At 39.2% G+C, this 21,668-nt stretch overlaps 1 protein-coding gene across 7 annotated transcripts in view; it reads left to right on the top strand.

Annotated features, from left to right (window-relative positions):
- The window catches only part of FRY (FRY microtubule binding protein), a 438,131-nt gene that overhangs the window by 290,407 nt on the left and 126,056 nt on the right, over positions 1-21,668 (top strand). For all 7 annotated transcript variants that reach the window (XM_055426288.2, XM_055426285.2, XM_055426286.2 and 4 more), the window contains 5 exons: positions 9,995-10,098; positions 10,583-10,691; positions 12,557-12,643; positions 18,227-18,398; positions 19,812-19,944. In XM_055426288.2, the coding sequence (XP_055282263.2) occupies positions 9,995-10,098; positions 10,583-10,691; positions 12,557-12,643; positions 18,227-18,398; positions 19,812-19,944 (605 nt within the window). The remainder of the gene's footprint in view (positions 1-9,994; positions 10,099-10,582; positions 10,692-12,556; positions 12,644-18,226; positions 18,399-19,811; positions 19,945-21,668) is intronic.

Raw genomic sequence — 21,668 nt, forward strand, 5'->3', positions numbered from 1 at the left:
AGAATCCCATGGATAGAGGAACCTGGTGGGCTACAGTCCACGAGGTCGCACAGAGTTGGACACAACTGAGCAATTTAGGAGCAGCAGCAGCCCCTGCATTGGTAGGCAGATTCTTTACTACTGAGTCACCTGGGAAGACCCTGAAACCAGGGAACTTAGAGTTAAAACAGCCATAATGATTAGCTTTTAAATTGCCTTAAAAATTGAACATGGTGAACAGATTTTAAGTTTTAGTGACCTGTTGATAAAAGTCAACCAAGTGAACACCATTTCTAATATAAGTGCAAATAACACCTAATTATCATAATTACTCTCTCTTGTGTCCAAAACTATTGAATTCCTTTTATAATTTTAATGCTTCTTCAGAATTTTTAAAATATATTTAGTTATAAAATCCTGTATGTGCTTGTACATGCTGTCTTATCTTTTTTATTTTAAGACACTTTAATTTAGTGAAGCGGTTAAGATTAATTATATTATTTTGGCATTTACCATCATGACACAGTAATCTGCATTGGAGCTGTTTGAAGCAGTAGCTGGGTACTGGCTCTGAAAGCTGATTGTGAAATCCAAGATTAGAATCATTTATTTTCTTCAAATTGGCAGGGAAATATAATAGCAGTGGATATAGAATTAAGCCTTTAAGAATTCTGGAAAACAAAGTGCTTTTCAGGATATCAACTATTATATAATGGCCACTTTCAGATGTTTTGTTCGGGGATTTATCCATCTGTCTGTCATATGCCTCTAACACACAGCTTAATGTCATTTTTTGTTGTTACTTCATCCGCTTTTATGTTATTCAGTTATTCTAGTTAAGCATGTTTTTTTCTTCTACATTTTACACAAAGAAAAAGGTCATTTTGTTCAAAACAAAAAAAAGAGAGACTTGATTAAGAATGTTCAGTTTTCTGTATTTTTTATGCTAAACGTTTGTGATGAATTTTGCTGCTGCTGCTAAGTCACTTCAGTCATGTCCGACTCTGTACGACCCCATAGACGGCAGCCCACTAGGCTCCTCTGCCCCTGGGATTTTCCAGGAAAGAACACGAGTGGGTTGCCATTTCCTTCTCCAATGCATGAAGGTGAAAAGTGAAAGTGAAGTCACTCAGTCATGTCTGACTCTTAGTGACCCCATGGACCGCAGCCTACCAGGCTCCTCCATCCATGGGAATTTTCCGTTCCGTTCCGTCGCTCAGTCGTGTCCGACTCTTTGCGACCCTGTGGACTGTAGCCTACCAGGCTTCTCGGTCCATGGGATTCTCCAGGCAAGAATACTGGAGTGGGTTACCGTTTCCTTCTCCAGGGGATCTTCCCGACCCAGGGATCGAACCCAGGTCTCCCACACTGGAGGCAGACGCTTTAACCTCTGAGCCACCAGGGAAGCCCCTTTTAGTTAGTATCAAAATAGTGTTTTGCATTAAAATTTACTATTATGGCCCCAAAGATCAATTTTTTTGTGTCCAGAATTGCTTTTGAAATACAGAAGCATAAATCTTACTTTGAACTTAATTGCTTTATATTTAAGTATGAAATCAGCCACTTAAATTTTTTTTTATTGAAGCATAGTTGCTATACAATGTTGTGTTAATTTCTACTGTACAGCAGAGTGAACCAGCTATACATATACATACATCCCCTCTTGTTTTAGATTTCTTTCCCATTTTGGTCACCTCTGAGCACTGAGTAGCATTCCTTTTTTTATACAGTAGGTTCACATTAATTACCTATTTTAATTGCTTTATAGTTAGAATACTATGTGAAAGTCTGGTGGAAGCCCACCAAAAAGACTTAATAACAGAGTTACACACAGCCCTTGAGAGAAGGGCTGCCCACTGATGATGCTTCCCCGTGTGAATATTTCAAGCGTCAGGATTTCCCAGTGGGGAAAGCAATAAGATCAGAAAGGTACTCGAAGTGGGGAAGATAAGAAAGTCAGTTATATAAAAACTGGATCTAGGGTGCCTATTCTTGAGGAGCTTGGTGTTTCAATGGGGGATGTGTAATGAAGTTTCAAAATGCATGTGGCAGACCAGGGACATAAAAACTGGGAGTGAGAAGACACCTGTGCTGTTTCTACAGGTCAGGTGCCCAATGAAGCATGAAAGAGGTGGTTATTAGGCAAAGGAAAGGCAATGATACTTCATTTTATGGGTCGAAAGTCCCATGGTCGAAAGTCCCCTCCTCAAGGGTCAAAGGTATAGAAAATCTTTGATGAGCTACAGTTGAAATAAAATTGTAGCCCATGTATTTAGAACTCAACCCAGTAAGGATTAAATGGGACCATTTAAAATGTCATTAATATACAGAAAACCTTCCAAACCACCTCAAGAGTCCTCAACAGGCAAGAAATACCCGAGGAAAAGCTACCATGGTTTCAGGAGCACATTTTGTCTTGAATGGCTTCAGTATTTTGTGGGGTTTAGAGCCAACCATATCATTTCAAAAAGGACCTCCAGTCCAGCTCCTTCTTGCCCCCCCCCAACACATGCTCAGGTATAATGAACCCAGTGTTTGCCCCCTACGTGTTGAACTTGGTAGCCACCTTTGATGTGTTCTGCCGGGAGAGTTGTCAAGGTGGCAGCATGACATAGGGCAGAGTAGAAATGTGTACGAGCATGAAAAATCTGCCTTTAAAGTAAACAAGGTCTCAGATTCAGCGCTCATTTAATGTCAGTGCCCTGGTTTATCCACAGCATCAGTCTGTCAGGAGCAGGCTGCTTCAGTAACACAAATGTGAAGTCTTTATTTACACTTGTTAACTCAGTCAACCATGTGTTAGCAATCTGCCCTTGTAAAGTGGTGAGAAATTTATGACACCTTCTCACCACGACCTTGACATCTTTCAGGAACTTCTGGTCAGTGAGGACCAATACTTTATGCTTTTATTAATTTTATGTCAGAATTTGAATATACTGAGCTGTTAAAAAATGCTTCATTCCCTTCCTGTATACCCTAGTATATCTAATTCTGAAAAAGGGAAATACGTTTTAAAAACTTGATTTAATAGTGCTTTCATATTTTGTCATGAATCCCAATTTATTAATAGTTTTTTTAAATGGAAATTATTCAATGTTCATAATAAGTATGTGCAAATTTCTTGTCCTTGAAAGTGGATATAATTGGAAGAACCTTTACGTTTTCTTTTTCTTACAATAATTGATAAATATTAAAACCAGTGAAGTCTTCTTTATTAAAAAGAAAAGAAACCTCAAAAGTTAAGAAATTTATTTACACAATATAGTTAATAACAAGAAGAGGTCTCATTAATTGGAGATTAGTTATAAGTCAGGCCAGCAATGGCAAGCCACTCCAGTACTCTTGCCTAGAAAATCCCATGGATGGAGGAGCCTGGTAGGCTGCAGTCCGTGGGGTCGCTAAGGGTCGAACACGACTGAGCGACTTCTCTTTCACTTTTCACTTTCACACATTGGAGAAGGAAATGGCAACCCACTCCAGTGTTCTTGCCTGGAGAATCCCAGGGATGGGGGAGCCTGGTGGGCTGCTGTCTATGGGGTCACACAGAGTCGGACACGACTGAAGTGACTTAGCAGCAGCAGCAGGCCAGCAGTAGGGCCTTTAAATGTATGTCGTGGATTATCACAACAATATCACAGGCTGCATTGAATACCCCGTATGCTTTCATGTTATTATTTATGTTTTTTCCAGAAATTTTGCTCAGATGGCAATATTTTTTTAACTTTTCTTATTATATTGGAGTATAGCAATGGCAAGCCACTCCAGTACTCTTGCCTAGAAAATCCCGTGGACGGAGGAGCCTGGTAGGCTGCAGTCCATGGGGTCGCTGGGAGTAGGACACGACTGAGCGACTTCACTTTCACTTTTCACTTTCACACATTGGAGAAGGAAATGGCAACCCACTCCAGTGTTCTTGCCTGGAGAATCCCAGGGACAGGGGAGCCTGGTGGGCTTCCGTCTATGGGGTCACACAGAGTCGGACACGACTGAAGTGACTTAACAGCAGCAGCAGCATAGCTAATTAAAAATGTTAATTTCAGGTGGACAATAAAGGGACTCAGCCATATATATACATGTATCCATTCTCCCCCAAACTCCTCTCCCATCCAGGCTGTTATATAACATTGAGCAGAGTTCCCCTGTGCTCTCCAGTAGGACCAGTGGGGAAGGATGGGGGAAAGGGAGGATAGTTAGGGAGTTTGGGATTGACATGTACATACTGCTGTATTTAAAATGCTCAGAAATATTGAAGGTGTATCATCTGAAGGTTAGACATTAGTCAGCATAGCCTCAAAGTCCTAGAAGCCAAAGTACAGAATTAAAAAGATTTCTCTTTTCATCTCAGTCACTATTTGCACTAGGACTAGAATGCATTCACTTAGTCAGCTGGTCATCAGTTCTTCACCAGAAATGTACCAGGCAGTGTTCCAGATGCTGGGAATAAGTGATAAATGAGATAGTGACGCTTGTAGTTCTTTTAGACCTTGTAATTCAGTGGAGGAGACAGACTGGAAACAAGTAAACAGATAAGGGCAAAAACTTCAGGTGGTGCTAACTGCTATGAAGAAAATCAAATAGGACATGATGATAGAGAATCACACGTTCAGAATGGTACAGAGAGGGGAGGGGACAAGAAAGCTCTTGATTGCCATTAAGAATATCAGAGTTTGGCTGCCATTGATTTTTTTGATGAATCTTATTTTGGGCACTTCATATATCTTCATGTGTAATAATCACAAGTTAAAGGAGTGCTTTTAACTTTTCATGTAAATATAAGGGTATTATTGATGTCTTTATTTTACAAAGGGGAAGCACTGAGTAATATATTAAGGATTCCTCAGTCATTGCCTGAATGCATTAAAATGTATGGTCCTATTTGAAACAACTACTCTCCTCTTGGTAAATATGACATTTAAATGGTACAGTATTAGCTATTTAAAATAGTTTTCAAGGAGTAGTTATTCTGTTTTAATATAACTTTATCTCTATAAATTTGAGAAAATCTCATCTATGTTTCAGATCCGTCAAAGGCGCATTTCAAAGTGGAATTTATAAATTCTAATAGAACACATACATTGGGTCAGAAAATTAGTGAGCAGATGACAGGTGTGTTACTTACTTTAAATGCCTTTTTTATTCAGCCAGTGAATAGAAAAAATAATCTCTATAAATTGTTGGTATAGTAATTTTAGAGGTTATCCTAAACTGTAGCGCATAATGTCATTTGGATAATACAATCATCAAAAAGATTGAATTATGATCAAAGTAATTTGATTCAGGTATCAAAAGGAAATGCCAGAAAGAAGGAAGGTGTTGACTGGGATAGGCACTGACTTATAGCAGAAAGCAACCGGTTTACTTCAGTCCCTTTACTTGCAATGGAAGAGAGAACTAGAAGAGTTTTAAGTATAGTGAGATCAAAGAAGTCTGGGTGACTGGGTACAAGTGGTCAACTGATGGATCATGGGAAACATTGGTCTATCCAATGACCCTATCACCAGCCAAGTTATCAGTGACTTATTTATTACTTATTACTGTTAACACTGAATTGCTTTAGCTAAGTCAAAAGATTAAGGAAGGTTTGGGCAGACTGACATGTCATGTACAGTCTAGAAGATCCACTCTGAAACCTACTCGTTTCTTGAACAGTTTTATCAATGTAACCTCAGCTCTGCTATAAAGAAATTATTGGTTAATTAATTGAGAAGCATATGCCAATGGAAGGAGAGAATAGTCTTTTAGTCTTGGAGTAGAGATCTCTGACACAGAGGTCAGTGGTTTGACACATAGGTTAAAAATGTCAGCATCCTGAGATGATATAGTAAGACCTTGTATGTTAGCTGCTGTTAGAATATGAAGGCAGTGAAAAAGTCCTGTCTTCAAGCAGAGTACAATCTAGTCGTGGCCAGTAGCAAATTTGAGCAGCCTTCATATAATCTTAAACTGAAATCATTCATGGTTTGAAGACACTGGGGCCAGATTGCCTGGGTTTAATTCTGGTTCTGTCACTTATTAGCTCCTCCGGGTCTAGACTCCTTCATCCTTAAAGGACACAGTAGCAGTATCTACTTTGTAGGTTGTGCTGAGAATTAAAGAGTTAATATACATACAACTTTGATAACAATGCCTGATACAGTGTATATCCTGTAACATGCACATTCCAGTTTCTGAGAAAATAGTCTTTGCTGCTGCTGCTGCTAAGTCACTTCAGTCGTGTCCGACTCTGTGTGACCCCATAGACGGCAGCCCACCAGGCTCCCCCGTCCCTGGGATTCTCCAGGCAAGAACACTGGAGTGGGTTGCCATTTCCTTCTCCAATGTGTGAAAGTGAAAAGGGAAAGTGAAGTCACTCAGTCGTGTCTGGAGCAGAAATCAGTTCCTATCCCAGCTGTCATTTACAGGCTTGAAGACCTGAGCCAGTGATTTGACTTCTGTCAAAGACAGAATCCTCCCAGTTGAGGTCATGGGCTATGAACGTACTTTTGAAATAGCAAAATGTGATACAAGTGTGAGATATTTAGTAATATTGTATCATGTCAATTAGCTTCAGCTATGTACTAAGGGTTGCCTTTCAGTTCAGTTCAGTTCAGTCGCTCAGTCGTGACCAACTCTTTGCGACCCCATGAATCACAGCACACCAGGCCTTCCTGTCCATCACCAACTCCCGGAGTTCACTCAAACTCATGTCCATCGAGTCGGTGATGCCATCCAGCCATCTCATTCTCTGTCATCCCCTTCTCCTCCTGCCCCCAATCCTTCCCAGCATCAGAGTCTTTTCCAGTGAGTCAACTCGTCGCATGAGGTGGCCAAAGTATTGGAGTTTCAGCTTTAGCATCAGTCCTTCCAATGAACACCCAGGACTGATCTCCTTTAGAATGAACTGGTTGGATCTCCTTGCAGTCCAAGGGACTCTCAAGAGTCTTCTCCAGCACCACAGTTCAAAAGCATCAATTCTTCGGTGATCAGCTTTCTTCACAGTCCAACTCTCACATCCATACATGACCATGGGAAAAACCATAGCCTTGACTAGACAGACCTTGGTTGGCAAAGTAATGTCTCTGCTTTTTAATATGCTATCTAGGTTGGTCATAACTTTCCTTCCAAGGAGTAAGCGTCTTTTAATTTCCTGGCTGCAATCAGCATCCGCAGTGATTTTGGAGCCCACAAAAATAAACTCTGACACTGTTTCCACTGTTTCCCCATCTATTTCCCAAGAAGTGATGGGACCAGATGCCATGATCTCTGTTTTCTGAATATTGAGCTTCAAGCCAACCTTTTCACTCTCCTCTTTCACTTTCATCAAGAGGCTTTTTAGTTCCTCTTCACTTTCTGCCATAAGGGTAGTGTCATCTGCATATCTGAGGTTATTGATATTTCTCCCGGCAATCTTGATTCCAGCTTAGTTCCTATATAAAGAAATTTTGCTTCTCTATCAGGTTGTTCAGCTACTACTCAATTTGCCTTTTTCCCTCAGACTTTAAAATTTTTATTTTGTATTGGGGTGTAGCCAATTAACAATGTTCTGGTAGTTTCAGGTGAACAGTGAAGGGACTCAGCCATACATATACACGTACCCATCTTCCCCCAAACCCTCCTGCCACAGTTTCTTTTTTAAATTATTTACCAATAACTTGCTGTATGGCAGTCACTGAGGGCACAACAGTGAACAACCCAGAAGTCCTGGAGCTCACAGTCTGGGAGGAAACATACAGGAGAGCAGCATTCTAGAAGACAGACAGCAGGAGCCCTTGGTAATCTCCCCAGGGTGAAGGAAGGAGTGGAGGGGCAGTGGAATGTAACAGAGGAGTGACACCTAATGAATCTTGCTGGGGAGTAGGAATTTTCTAAGTGGAACAGGGGCAGGAAGGCATTCCAGGCATTCGATGAATTGCAGAAGGGATGTAACAGCACAGAGCACACCGGAGGTGAAGGCAGGAGGTGGGGATGGGGGAGCCAGGTCACCAGAGGCCCCTGTTGCACCACATCATGGAATTTGGACGTTGTCCAGGAGGTGCTGAGAAGCCACTTCAGAACTTGAAATGCAGGGGAGGAGTAAACAGTCACGGTTGCAGTTTAAGAATATCATCTGATAATGCTGAGAATGGAAGAGAAACCTGGGAAATTACGTTAGGAGGGAATTGTGGTGACCAGCCATATCATCTTGGAATGCTAAAAATCAATTACCAGTACAGGAAAACACGGGTAAAACAAAGCAAAACCTGAAGTTAGCCACTTTGCTCTTTGGTCTCCATGGGAGCAAAAGTAGACTGTCTCAAATGTATTCTTAAGAATGAAAGAACATCAGTCATAATAAGATGCATCAAAAAGATAATTGTGGGTAAGGGGACAGGAAAAAAGCATAAGAGAAGCTGAACAGAAGACAGTGATGCGAATCATTGAAACTGGAGAGCTTAGTTAAGCTCCTCAATGAATGTTAGATGATAACTTGCTCTACTGGGTCATGACTCACAGTGTGCAATAAGGCCTGAGAGAAATTTCTGAATGAAGCATTAGGCAAACATAAGATTTGTTGTTCAGTTGCTCAGCCATGTCCAACTCTTTGCGACTCCATGGACTGCAGCACACCAGGCTTCCCTGTCCTTTGCCATCTCCCGGAGCTTGCTCAAACTCATGTCAGTGATGCAATCCAGCCATTTCATCCTCTGTCATTCCCTTCTCCTCCTGCCTTCAATCTTTCCCAGCATCAGGGATACTTATATATATATAAGTAAAGAGAAACTCACAAAGGTGGAGAAATTCCCAGCAGAATGGCAGCTTCCTGAAGCCAGGGACTACATCTCCTTTGCTGCTGGATCTGTGTCTTGTATATAATAATAGTTACTGTGGGCAGAAACTAAATTCCCTTTGTGCACTAACTCATTTGGTTCTCTTAACAGTCCTAGGAGGGAGGGAGGGTTACCATCATTTCACAGACAGGGAAGATCAGGCCCAGAGAGATTACGGAGGGTCCCTGAGGTTGGCCACACCACTCATAAATTACAGAGTGAGGATGGATTTAAACCTGGGCAGTGTGTGTCTAGAGTCTACTTTTAACTAGTGTATAAGCATGTTAGACACCTTTGCTGGTCTGGAGGAAGGATAGTTAGAATTCCTGACATTTTAAAATGATAGAATATTTTAAATGCAACTTTACTAGTGTAAAGTTCCTGTATGTATCTAAGACATGCAACAAATTATAAGTTTTATCACTTGTTTTACTAAAAGATAAAAAAAATCCTTTATGTGTAAATGTATGCTTCTAAAAAGTTGGGACTTTTTTTTCCTGGAGCTAGAAAAGTAGTTATAAAGTTTATTTGAAAGAATAAACATACAGGAATATATGAGAAAACCCTAAACATAGAAAAAGAACAGTGGATGTTGGAAGATAGGCCATCAGTTCAGTTCAGTTCAGTCGCTCAGTCGTGTCTGACTCTCCGCGACCCCATGAATCACAGCACGCCAGGCCTCCCTGTCCATCACTAACTCCCGAAGTTCACTCAAACTCATGTCCACACTAGATAATAAAATACGTCATAAGGCCTCAAAAATTAAAATGATGTTTTATCATTTTATTTATTTAGATTAATAGAAGAAAAAAGCCAGAATGAGACCAAAATGCATGTGGAAATTTTGAATTTTTTTAATAGAAATTTAAAATTTTATAATGATCACATAAGTTATTTTAAAACTGTTCTGGCATAAGAAATCTATCTTTCCTAAATCTAAAAAGCTACTCCCTATAGTCTTTTCCATCCAATTTATTTATGTGACTCATCTTTATTCAGCAAGTAGCTTAAAGGTAAACTTATCCTAGATTATATCTAAGCAGTTATGAAATCTTCAAAAATCAGGACCCAAATTATCTACACTAAGAATAGAACAGCAAAAATGGTTATGATAAGATGAATAAATGAACAGGGAAGAGGAGTAACATAAAAGCAAAAGACCTCTAAGAAAGTGAAGAGTGATATCATACCATTTAATCGGCAATCTTATATCTTGGTTTCTGATGTAGAATAAAGACCCCAAGATGGCTCGAGTTGCACTGGAATCTCTGTACAGATTACTTTGGGTTTACATGATCCGAATTAAATGTGAAAGCAACACAGCTACTCAGAGGTAAGGAGCTGGCTTGGGTTCATGGTAACCCCATCACTAAGTTAATGGTAACCACTTCACTCAGCCAATGAAGAGGGTGTTTTGTTTCATTGCTACCCACCCTAACCAAACTAGAAGCTGTTCAAAGCTGACAGCTTCTAAAAGATCCAAGTCCTTTGGACATTTTCAGGCTTTCCTTAGACATTAGCTCAGCAGCCATTACAGAAACCCCAGTCTCTACCGGGATTGCCAAATTCCATTTCAGGGTTACATTTGATGCTTAAACAAAGGAAATGGCTGTGATTTTCCAGCTGCCCTTAGATTTCCAGAGAAACTTTTCATAGAGTAATTATGCTAATGGAAAAGAAATGAAGTGGTTTGTTTTCTTTTTCTGAATTCTCTCTGATACTTAGATAAGATGAAGCATCTACCATTTTCCCTTAAAGTACTGGAGCTCAGCCAATCTTGCTTGTTTTCTCTTTTTTTCCCCCCCCTTATCTTTCAGCCGTCTTATAACCATCATCACAACACTTTTCCCCAAAGGGTCCCGTGGTGTGGTGCCAAGGGATATGCCTCTCAACATCTTTGTGAAAATCATCCAGTTCATCGCCCAGGTAATGGAGACACTTCTGGGAGTCTTCTAATTGCCTTTAAGTAGCCACCTCCTTCTTCGGAATTACTAACAGACCAAGAGTCTAAAATAATATTTTACATGTATAGACTTTTCAGAGTGATTTTGCAAGTGTTTTCACACATAGCTTATTTTTTTGCTTCAAAACAAATTGTGACATGGTGTGCCAAGTGTTTTCATCATTTGACAAATGAAGGAACTGAGAGAGACAGGTTTTAAGTGACTCACCTAAGGTCACAGAGACTATTAGTAAAAGGGTCTCTTGACTCCTTGACTCTAGTTTTTCCTGCTTCTCTGCTCTAGATTCCACAAGTCAGGAAGAAATTGAGTCTGATGTTTGCAGGAAATCAGAAGATGACAGTTATTGAACTTGGATGAGTAAATCATAATGCTCTAACTTTCACCCTATGAAAAAGAAGAATGTACATGAATACTAGCATTTATCAAGCTAATATCAAGCCAAGACTGTTCTAAGCACTTTACACATACTATTCTACTTAAGAACTGGGTCCAATAATATTAAACATTTAATGTTAGTTTACTATTTAGACCCAGGACGACTATTTTTTAAAACATTGTGTGTAAATGGTTATCCCCACTTTGACTTCCATGTGATTTATGGAGAAGCATGAAATGTCATTCATTACAGTCTGTCCTTTGCCATGAGCTAGCATGCATGAGTGCTAAGTCACTTTGGTCATGTCCAACTCTTTATGACCCTATGGATTGTACCCTGTCAGGCTCCATCTATCCATGGGATTCTCCAGGCAAGAATACTGGAGTGAGTTGCCATGCCCTTCTCCAGGAGATCTTCCCAACCCAGGACTGAACCCACATCTCTTGCATCTCCTGCAGTGGCAGGCAGGTTCTTTACCACTACCACCACATAGGATATCCTGAGCCAACTCTATACCCTAAAGAAGTCCTGGAACATCTTCATTCTAAGTGTCTTTATTTGTAAAATGTGAATAAGAATGCTTGCCCAGTATCCCTCAGAATGTTGTGTGGATAAAGGGAAATAACAAATGTGAAAATACTGTTGAAGTATAATTGATGTTGATATAAAGACATAAGGTTCTATTGCTACTTTACAGGTAATTTAATATATGATATCTGTGTGTTTAGTATAATGAAATGCCTCTGTAATATTTGTACTTAGGGAAAGGACATTACTCTATTATGGACATTAATTCATCCGCTGCTTTGCAGGTGGATGAGTTAACAGAACTTTTTTACATTAAGTTATCATGTGGCTGAGAACATGCTTTGATTGTTCTGAAATAAGTTGTATAAAATGAAGATGACAGATCTTAGTAGTCACTGTCTCAAATTATTAGAATCTGGCTTAAATGTTCTCATTTAAGTGACCTTACTGTGTGATTTGTTGATTATTCATTTCCCTTGCAGGATTGTCTGTTATAAGCCAAAGGATTGGAAATGTTAGATAACAGAATAAAATGATCATTTTGTAGGGATATTTTAAAAACTATGTTTTTAAACTGAGTTTAAGAAGTTGTCAGCATTTGCAGGACAAGTAGGAGGAGTTTGTAGTGTGTATAAGCCCAGATACTCAGAATGTTTTGGTTTGTCATGTTTTGATTTTTAATCATTCTGTGTATTAGGGTCTAATTTCATATAGAATGATAGCATCTCCACACATCCCATGAAAACTGAACCAAAGGTTCAGATGGACATGGATTTCCACCAGGGATTCTCTGTGATGCATAAGATGAAGCAGGACCTCTCTTCTTTCAGCAGCAACCTGTTTAGTGCATGTGATGAAAACAGACATTTTTGTGTTAAGTGAGTATTTTAACACTTTGTTTTGTTTTCTCTTTTTCACTATAGGAACGTTTAGATTTTGCAATGAAAGAAATCATTTTTGATTTCCTTTGTGTGGGAAAACCAGCAAAAGCTTTCAGTCTCAATCCAGAGGTAAGAATGACCCTTCTGCATGTCTTCGCTTTGCAATCTTGGGAAGTGGAGTGAAGGCCACCTTCTCCAAAAAGTCTCCTATTGTCTTCTGTTCATGGTATTTAACAAAAATAATACAGCTGGTTGAATTTCAGAAGATTTTTGGGTGAATAGACTTAGAATGATTAAAGGTTGATGTCATATCATATTCTGTCCTTGCAGAAGGAAGTAAACCTTGCTCCAAAAGGTGATCTGTTGCTCTAAGTCTGGTGGTTTATTTTAGAAAAGTCAATACCTATTTTGATGCAGATTAGCAAATTGAAGAGTTGTGGGAAGTGATGAAGCAGAGAAGAATCAATACATGCAATGATAAAATACTAAAATATAGTGAAATTAAATAAGTTAATGTTTGCATATTTAGTTCTGTGGCAGCATCACAGTTCAAGGGCCAGGAAGGTCATGGAAATGAGTGTATAATGGATATGATGTACTTCCTAGAGGGTGGCAAGGGGAGGGGCTGCCTATGCAAATGAAAAGCACACTCAGTTTGGGACCTCGAAAAAGACTGTCGGCCAAGAGAAATATGCCTGGCAAGCAGCCTCTTTGCAGCCTCGTACCTGTGAGACTGTAGAGAGAACACTGAACCAGAAGTCAGCAGAGCTGAATTAACTGCTTGCCACCAGCTCTTCCACCTTTAGTAGCTGTAAGACATTGCACACCATAAAATTTTTTAAAAAGATTGTTCCTTTCGTCACTGTGATATTGTCTGGCTCCTTCATCATGTCAGTGAGGAAGGAGTCCTAGAGCCCAGAGGCTCAGAACAGGCAGCTGGTTGGCAGCAAAGGGAACCGAGCCTCCCTGTGCCTCTTGCTTCCCCTCACAAACCCTGATTGCTCTTCTTGGAGCTGAGATTGAGCAGCACCTTGAGCCCAACAAGCCCCAAATAGGACTTTGTCTAGTTTTTAATGACATCACAGGGGTCCACAGTGGCTGCTGCCAGTCAGTCAATGAGGAGGGCAAAGCCAGTCAGTCAATGAGGAGGGCAAAGCCAGTGTAAATTCAGGGCGTTTGGGCTGAAATGAGGCCCATGACCCACTGACTAAAGAGTCTTATCTTACCTAGAGACAGCGGTTCCAAGCTTTTCAATGGACAAAGGATAGTCTTTTTTTTTTTTTGACTGTGACATGTAGCTTAGTTTCCCAACTAGGGATCAGACCCAGGCCCCCTGCAGTGGAAGCACAGAGTCCTAAACACTGGACAGCCAGGGAATCCCAGGATAGTCTTTCTAATAAATGGTGCTAAACAGTTAGGCAGTCACTTGCAACATAATGAACTTCAACCCATAATTTGCCTTATCAGCAAAAATTAACTCAAATCATGAGCCTAAATGTGAAATCCTGTATCAGAAATCTTCCAGAAGAAAACATAAAAGTAAATCTTTGTGACGTTGAGTAGGTGGAAATTTCTTTGCATACAAAAATTATAAACAAAAGAAAAAGTTGATAAATTGACTGTCATCAAAATAAAGTATGCACGTTAAAAGATGATGTTTACTGAAGCGTAGAGCCAAAGCCTGGGAGAAAATATTTGCAAAACATATACTGACAAACTCTTCTGTCCAGAATATATATGAGCTATTGTAACTCAATAATACAGTTTTTTGTATGGGCAAAATGAGGAGCCTCTTTACCAAAGAAGAGATACGTATGACCGATAAACCCATGAAAAGATGTTCAACATCGTAAATCATTAGAGAAATGCAAGTTAAAACTAAAGTGAGATGTGCTGAGAAGAATACAGAGCAATTGGGACTTGATAATGTTTTAGTGAGAATTCAAAATGGTACAACCACTTTAGAAAAGTTTGGTAATTTCTTATAAGTTTAAACATACACTTGGCATACGATCCAGCAGTTCCATTCCAAAGTATTTATCCAAGAGAAATTAAAACCTATGTCCATAAAGGTTTGTATGAATATTTATAGGAGCTTTATTCATGATCACTAAAAACAGGAAAGCCACTTCTGTTCAACAGCTGGTGGATGTCTAAAGAAATTATGAATCATCAGTACAATGGAGTACTATTCAGCCACAAAAGGAACAAACTATTGATATTGCAGCAGCACCTCAAAAGCATTACACTAAGCGAAATAAGCAAGACACAAAAGGTTGTGTCTATTTGCCTCTGTTTATATCGTATTCTAAAAAAGGCAAAATTATAGACAGAAATTAGACACTGACAGTAAAGTGCTGGGGCTGGAGGAGAGGACTGACTTTAAAGATACACAGAGGAACTTTAGGGGATGATGGAAATGTTTTACATCTTGACTGTGATGATGATAGCGGACTATGTTTCTCAAAATTGGAAGAGCTCTAGAAAAGGAGTTCATTTTACTACATGTGAATTATATCTCAAACTGTGGAAAATTCTGAAAGAGATGGGAATACCAGACCACCTGACCTGCCTCTTGAGAAACCTGTATGCAGGTCAGGAAGCAACAGTTAGAACTGGACATGGAACAACAGACTGGTTCCAAATAGGAAAAGGAGTATGTCAAGGCTGTATGTTGTCACCTTGCTTATTTAACTTATATGCAGAGTACATCATGAGGAACGCTGGGCTGGAAGAAGCACAAGCTGGAATCAAGATTGCTGGGAGAAATATCAATAACCTCAGATATGCAGATGACACCACCCTTATGGCAGAAAGTGAAGAGGAATGCAAAGGCCTCTTGATGAAAGTAAAAGAGGAGAGTGAAAGGTTGGCTTGAAGCTCAACATTTAGAAAACGAAGATCATGGCATCTGGTCCCATCGCTTCTTGGGAAATAGATGGGGAAACAGTGGAAACCGTGTCAGACTTTATTTTTTTGGGCTCCAAAATCACTGCAGATGCTGATTGCAGCCATGAAATTAAAAGACACTTACTCCTTGGAAGGAAAGTTATGACCAGCCTAGATAACATATTAAAAAGCAGAGACATTACTTTGCCAACACAGGTCCGTCTAGTCAAGGCTATGGTTTTTCCTATGGTCATGTATGGATGTGAGAGTTGGACTGTGAAGAAAGCTGATTGCTGAAGAATTGATGCTTTTGAACTGTGGTGCTGGAGAAGACCCTTGAGAGTCCCTTGGACTGCAAGGAGATCCAACCAATCCATTCTAGAGGAGATCAATCCTGGGTGTTCACTGGAAGGACTTATGCTAAAGCTGAAACTGCAATACTTTGGCCACCTCATGCGACGAGTTGACTCACTGGAAAAGACTCTGATGCTGGGAGCGATTGGGGGTAGGAGGAGACGGGGACGACAGAGAATGAGGTGGCTGGATGGCATCACCGACTCGACGGACATGAGTTTGAGTGAACTCCAGGAGTTGGTGATGGACAGGGAGGCCTTTCGTGTTGTGGTTCATGGGGTCGCTAAGAGTCGGAGACGACTGAGCGACTGAACTGAACTGAAGCTTGACTTCAATAGGAAAACAGTGAAGATTCTTACCTACAATATATTTGTTAGTAGGAACTTTTCCAGCATTAATTCTCACCATAGCCTTATATGATCAATAGGTATTCTCATTCTACAGAAAAGAACCTGAGACTTGGCCTTGAGAAAGTTAAGTAATTTCTTAAGACCAGACAGATAATAGAAGGAGAGGCATGATACAGAGCTATATAAAACATGAGAAGAAATTATTTTTGAAATTAAGTTAAAAATATACATCTTAAACTATTCCAACTTACTTCTGCCCTTGATACTATTCAGAGGAAAGGAAAACTAAGAGAACTGGCAGGATGGCGCATAAATTGGATAATCTACTTGCAGATAATGGCTTGATCATTTACGTCCACCCACGGTCATCCTATGGGTACTGCATCTCCTGAACTGAACATTGTATTTCCTCACCCAAATGATTGCTGTGTCTTGAAAAAAATCCACAAGCCTAGAAAACATTTCAGAAAAAACTACTAAAATAAATGAGGGAACTAATGAATTTTAATATACAGTCAATTTTTAAAGTAATACTTTTTCATATTAGAAAATGGAATCATAAAATACACACTGTATTGGGCATGAATGGGCCAGAGAAATGTTTACCACATCCCGCTTAAAATATCCCTACTCCTTGAAGCTTGAATTAATAGTTTAAAACTAGAAGTCAGAGCTTCCCTGATGGCTCAGTGATGAAGAGTCCACCTGCCAATGCAGGGGACAGAGAGGTTCAATCCCTGATCTGGGAAGATCTCACATATCACAGGACAACTAAGCATGTGTGGCACAACTAGAGACTGGCCTCCACTGGCTATGACTACAGTAAACCTGTGTGCAGCCACAGAGACCCAGTGCAGCCATAGATAAATAAGTCTTTAAAATAAATAATAAAACTCTAAGTATTACTTCATCTTATAAGTGCGTGTAATCATGTGCTACAGAATGGGTGATCCAGGCAAACTCAACTTGGATGTTTAGCTTCCCACCTACAAGTTACATGGTCCTCACTTTACTCACCTGAAAAATTAAGAATAATCATACCTTCCTTGCATGGCTGTCTTAAAGATGAGAGTTAATGTGCAGTTCTGGATATACTGTAAGAACTCAGTGAATTGTAATTAGGTTATCAGTGTTACTACTGGTAATTATTTTCTGCATTAGGGAGTAGTCTACTTAGGGAACTTATTAACTTGATGTGGTTTGAAAATTTGAGTGTAAATGTTTTCATGTGGCTGTTAAAGGAAGAACAGATGTTTTAGTACCTTCTGACCTCTTAAGCTGATTGCTGCTGGAAGCAACTATCTTACTGCGTCATCTTTTGGAGCCATTACCTGAGACTGAGGAAGATAAACTGTGTCATCTTTTAGAGCCAATATTATGCCTCACCTGAGACTGAAGAAGATAATGACCTGGCCCAGAAGGACATTTCTTCTTATAAGCTTATGTGTTGTTATCAGTAGCAGGTTCTATGGCTTTGAATACTTTAAATTTATTTTCAAATTCACCAGCCTTTGTGACTCCAGAGTCAGCAACCTGTAGTTCAGAGCAGACAACTCTTATTTCTGAGATTTGCAGTTAGAACTCTGTTTGTTTTTTTTTTTCATCCAGTCATTGTGAATTAACATGTCTCCTTCCAGGAGACAGAAGAGACTTCTGTTGACCTCAGTTTACCTTAATGAAGCAGCTCCAAAGAGTGACTGCTTGTTCCTTTGAGGTGCACCCAGGATCCCCCAAAGAGAATGAGTCTGATCATCTCTTAACGTACCCTGCCAGTTTGGTGAAAATCTTCCCAGTTATTTCCTTGTGACACAGCAACAAAAGTGTCAGAAATTTAATCTTACTCTCTTGTTGTTCAGTCACTCAGTCGTGTCCGACTCTTTGCGACCCCGTGGATTGCAGCACGCCAGGCTTCTCTGTCCTTCATCATCTCCTGGAGCTTGCTCAAACTCATGTCCATTTATTCTCTCAGGTTTGGCCTAAACTCTTGTGCCTTTTAAATGACTTTCCCACTCTGATCTAGATGGCAAGCCATGCTTAACTTCTCTTGAAGGACTGCTGGTCTGATTTAACAACAGTAATTGGGTCTTTTTCTTCATCATGAACGTGTTGTCTCTTACAGAGAATGAATATTGGCTTAAGGGCGTTCTTGGTCATAGCTGATAGCTTGCAGCAGAAAGATGGAGAACCTCCCATGCCAGTCACTGGGGCTGTTCTCCCTTCAGGAAACACATTGAGGGTGAAGAAAACATATCTGAGTAAGACACTAACTGAAGAGGAAGCCAAAATGATAGGTGGGTTTCAAAGATGTGTTCACACTGGGTTTTATTAACCCTTTAAAATGACCAATAGATACTCACCCTTAGTGAGATATACTTTAAAAAATATTCATAAAAGTTAACTGATAAGACATTTCAACATTGTTTTGATTCAGCCTGTGGTTTGTTTTACTGCCCTTTAAACTTTTTGGAACTTCCTGTTAAACATTTTGTTGTTTAAATGTTAGATTTTTATCCAAGTTTAGTCTTTTCAAACTTCAAATATTGATTATCTGCAGTTTACAGTAAATTTCTAAGATATCTGTGTCCTTTGGTAGATAATCCTGTTTATAAAGCAACCGTATAAATATATTCATTCCCTTATCCTTTATTCATTCCCGCATCCATTTTTATCGTTCTTTTTTTTTTTCCAGTAAAATTAGTTTAATCTGTGTTTTAAACATGCCAAACCCCATATCTGTCAGGGTATATTTTGGGTTCAGCCTACATAAGATTATTTTCCTTTTAATTTAACTATCTTAACCCAAAGAGATAACTTTTTACATCTGTTTCCTTTTTTACTGAGTTTATGAATTTACAAACATGCTTCAAACTTGTTAAAACAGTTCCTTGATTCCAAAGACCTGGAGGAAACATATGAGGAAACTTTTCTTTAAAATATTTATCTTTAGTTATGAAATGGTTAAATGAGTTCAAAAAATTTTAATACATGAGAAATAACCATTAATAATTATTTCATTAAAGTACAAATTCTGAATGCAAAGCAATTTACATTTTTATTATATATATAATATAGAAAATGTGTATATGTATATGAAATACATATTCTATACACATTTGTCTTCCACTCTGCCGAGAGTGATAAAAATAATATCACTGAAATACATCTTCTTTCATTTAAAAATTTATAATGGGAAGCCGTTTTATTACTTTTACTAAAAAAAAAAAAGTATATTTCAGGGAAAATATATTTATATTTATTAAATAAAGTTATTAAAATTCTAACCCCAAATGAGCATTGTCTTTTATTATCTTTTATTCAGATAATCACTCATCATGGTGATTTTTTTTTTAATACTAAACAGAAACATGAAAATTCCAGCATGGAACTTTGTTTCCTTGTTTATTTTAACTCTTCTGGAAAATATTTCCCTTTGAAGAATTAGATTTCCTATTGTTAAATTTAAAGGATTCTTTGGGTAATACATGCGGGCGCTATGCTCAGAATCCTGCAGATAAGAGATTAGAATGAGAATTAGACTCTGCTAAATAGGTTGGTCTAATTTGCAGAATTAGACTCTTCTCAAAGAACTCATTGACTTACAGAAAGTCTTCAATAAAAAATACAATCACCAACGATAAAGAAACTGGAAATTTCACTCTTTGCTAGATTTAATCAAATATGTGACTGTAACACATATTTTTCAGGCATGTCATTATATTACTCTCAAGTACGAAAAGCTGTGGACAATATTTTAAGGCACCTTGATAAAGAAGTAGGAAGGTGTATGATGCTGACTAATGTCCAGATGTTAAACAAAGAACCCGAAGACATGATCACGTGAGTATAAATGAGGACTAAGTTTTCAATGAAGGATTAATGAACCAAAAGACACCAGCAGAGATCTTTCTCCTTTAATTTGTATATTGTTCTCATCTTATTAGAGTTAGCTCTAAGAAGTATTGTTGTTCAGTGGTTAAGTCATGTCTGACTCTGCCACCCTGTGGGCTGCAGCATTCCAGGATTCCCTGTCCTTCACTATCTCCTGGAGTTTGCTCAGATGCATGTCATTTGAGTGGGTAATGTCATCCATGGAGAAGGAAATGGTAACCCACTCCAGTATTCTTGCCTGGAGAATCCCATGGACGGAGAAGCCTGGTAGGCTACAGTCCACGGGGTCGCAAAGAGTCGGACACGACTGAGCGACTGAATGGAACGAACGGAATGGAACGGAATGTCATCCAACCATCTCATCCTCTGCCACCCTCTTCCTTTTGCCTTTAACCTTCCCAGCGTCAGAGTCTTTTCCAGTGAGTCAGCTCTGTGAATCAGGTGGTCAAAGTATTGGAGCTTCAACTTCAGCATCAGTCCTTCCAAGGAATATACGAATATTCAGGGTTGATTTCCTTTAAAGAAGTGTTAGGGATATTAAAAACATAGTTTGATAATATTTGGCTAACTATAAAAGTAAAGTCAAATCCAAGATTGATCTTTTTTGGCTGTTTCAAGTATCATTAGGCCAGTAAGTTAGAAAATGGACCCAAGACTTTTTCTGGTCCACATTTTTCAGAAGTGATGTTTTGCTCCCAAGACCATGTGCTATAGCAACACCACCAGTTTACAGTCATACCATCTTTAAGAATCACAACTTGTTTCTAGTGAGTATTCCTGAAATGTGAGGGTTAAACCTGCTTAATATTTATCTCACACGCTAGTAAAGTGATGCTTAAAATTCTCCAAGCTGGGCTTCAGCAATATGTGAACACTGAACTTCCAGATGTTCAAGCTGGTTTTAGAAAAGGCAGAGGAACCAGAGATCAAATTGCCAACATCTTCTGGATCATCGAAAAAACAAGAGAGTTCCAGAAAAGCATCTACTTCAGTATTATGGACTATGTCAAAGTCTTTGACTGTGTGGATCACAATAAACTGTGGAAAATTCTGAAAGAGATGGGAATACCAGACCACCTGACCTGCCTCTTGAGAAACCTGTATGCAGGTCAGGAAGCAACAATTAGAACTGGACATAGAACAACAGACTGGTTCCAAATAGGAAAAGGAGTACGTCAAGGCTGTATATTGTCACCCTGCTTATTTAACTTATATGCAGAGTACATCATGAGGAACGCTGGGCTGGAAGAAGCACAAGCTGGAATCAAGATTGCCGGGAGAAATATCAATAACCTCAGATATGCAGATGACACCACCCTTATGGCAGAAAGTGAAGAAGAACTAAAGAGCCTCTTGATGAAAGTGAAAGAGGAGAGTGAAAAAGTTTGCTTAACGGTCAACATTCAGAAAACTAAGATCATGGCATCCGGTCCCATCACTTTGTGGCAAATAGATGGGGAAACAGTGGAAACAGTGTCAGACTTTATTTTTTGGGCTCCAAAATCACAGCAGATGGTGATTGCAGCCATGAAATTAAAAAACACTCCTTGGAAGGAAAGTTTTGAACAACCTAGACAGCATATTAAAAAGCAGAGACATTACTTTGTCCCCAAAGGTCCATCTAGTCAAGGCTATGGTTTTCCAGTAGTCATGTATAGATGTGAGAGTTGGAC

Source organism: Moschus berezovskii, chromosome 13 (assembly GCF_049115385.1).
Source record: "Moschus berezovskii isolate FMDL1 chromosome 13, NW_MosBer_1.0, whole genome shotgun sequence".
Classification (NCBI taxonomy): Eukaryota; Metazoa; Chordata; class Mammalia; order Artiodactyla; family Moschidae; genus Moschus; species Moschus berezovskii.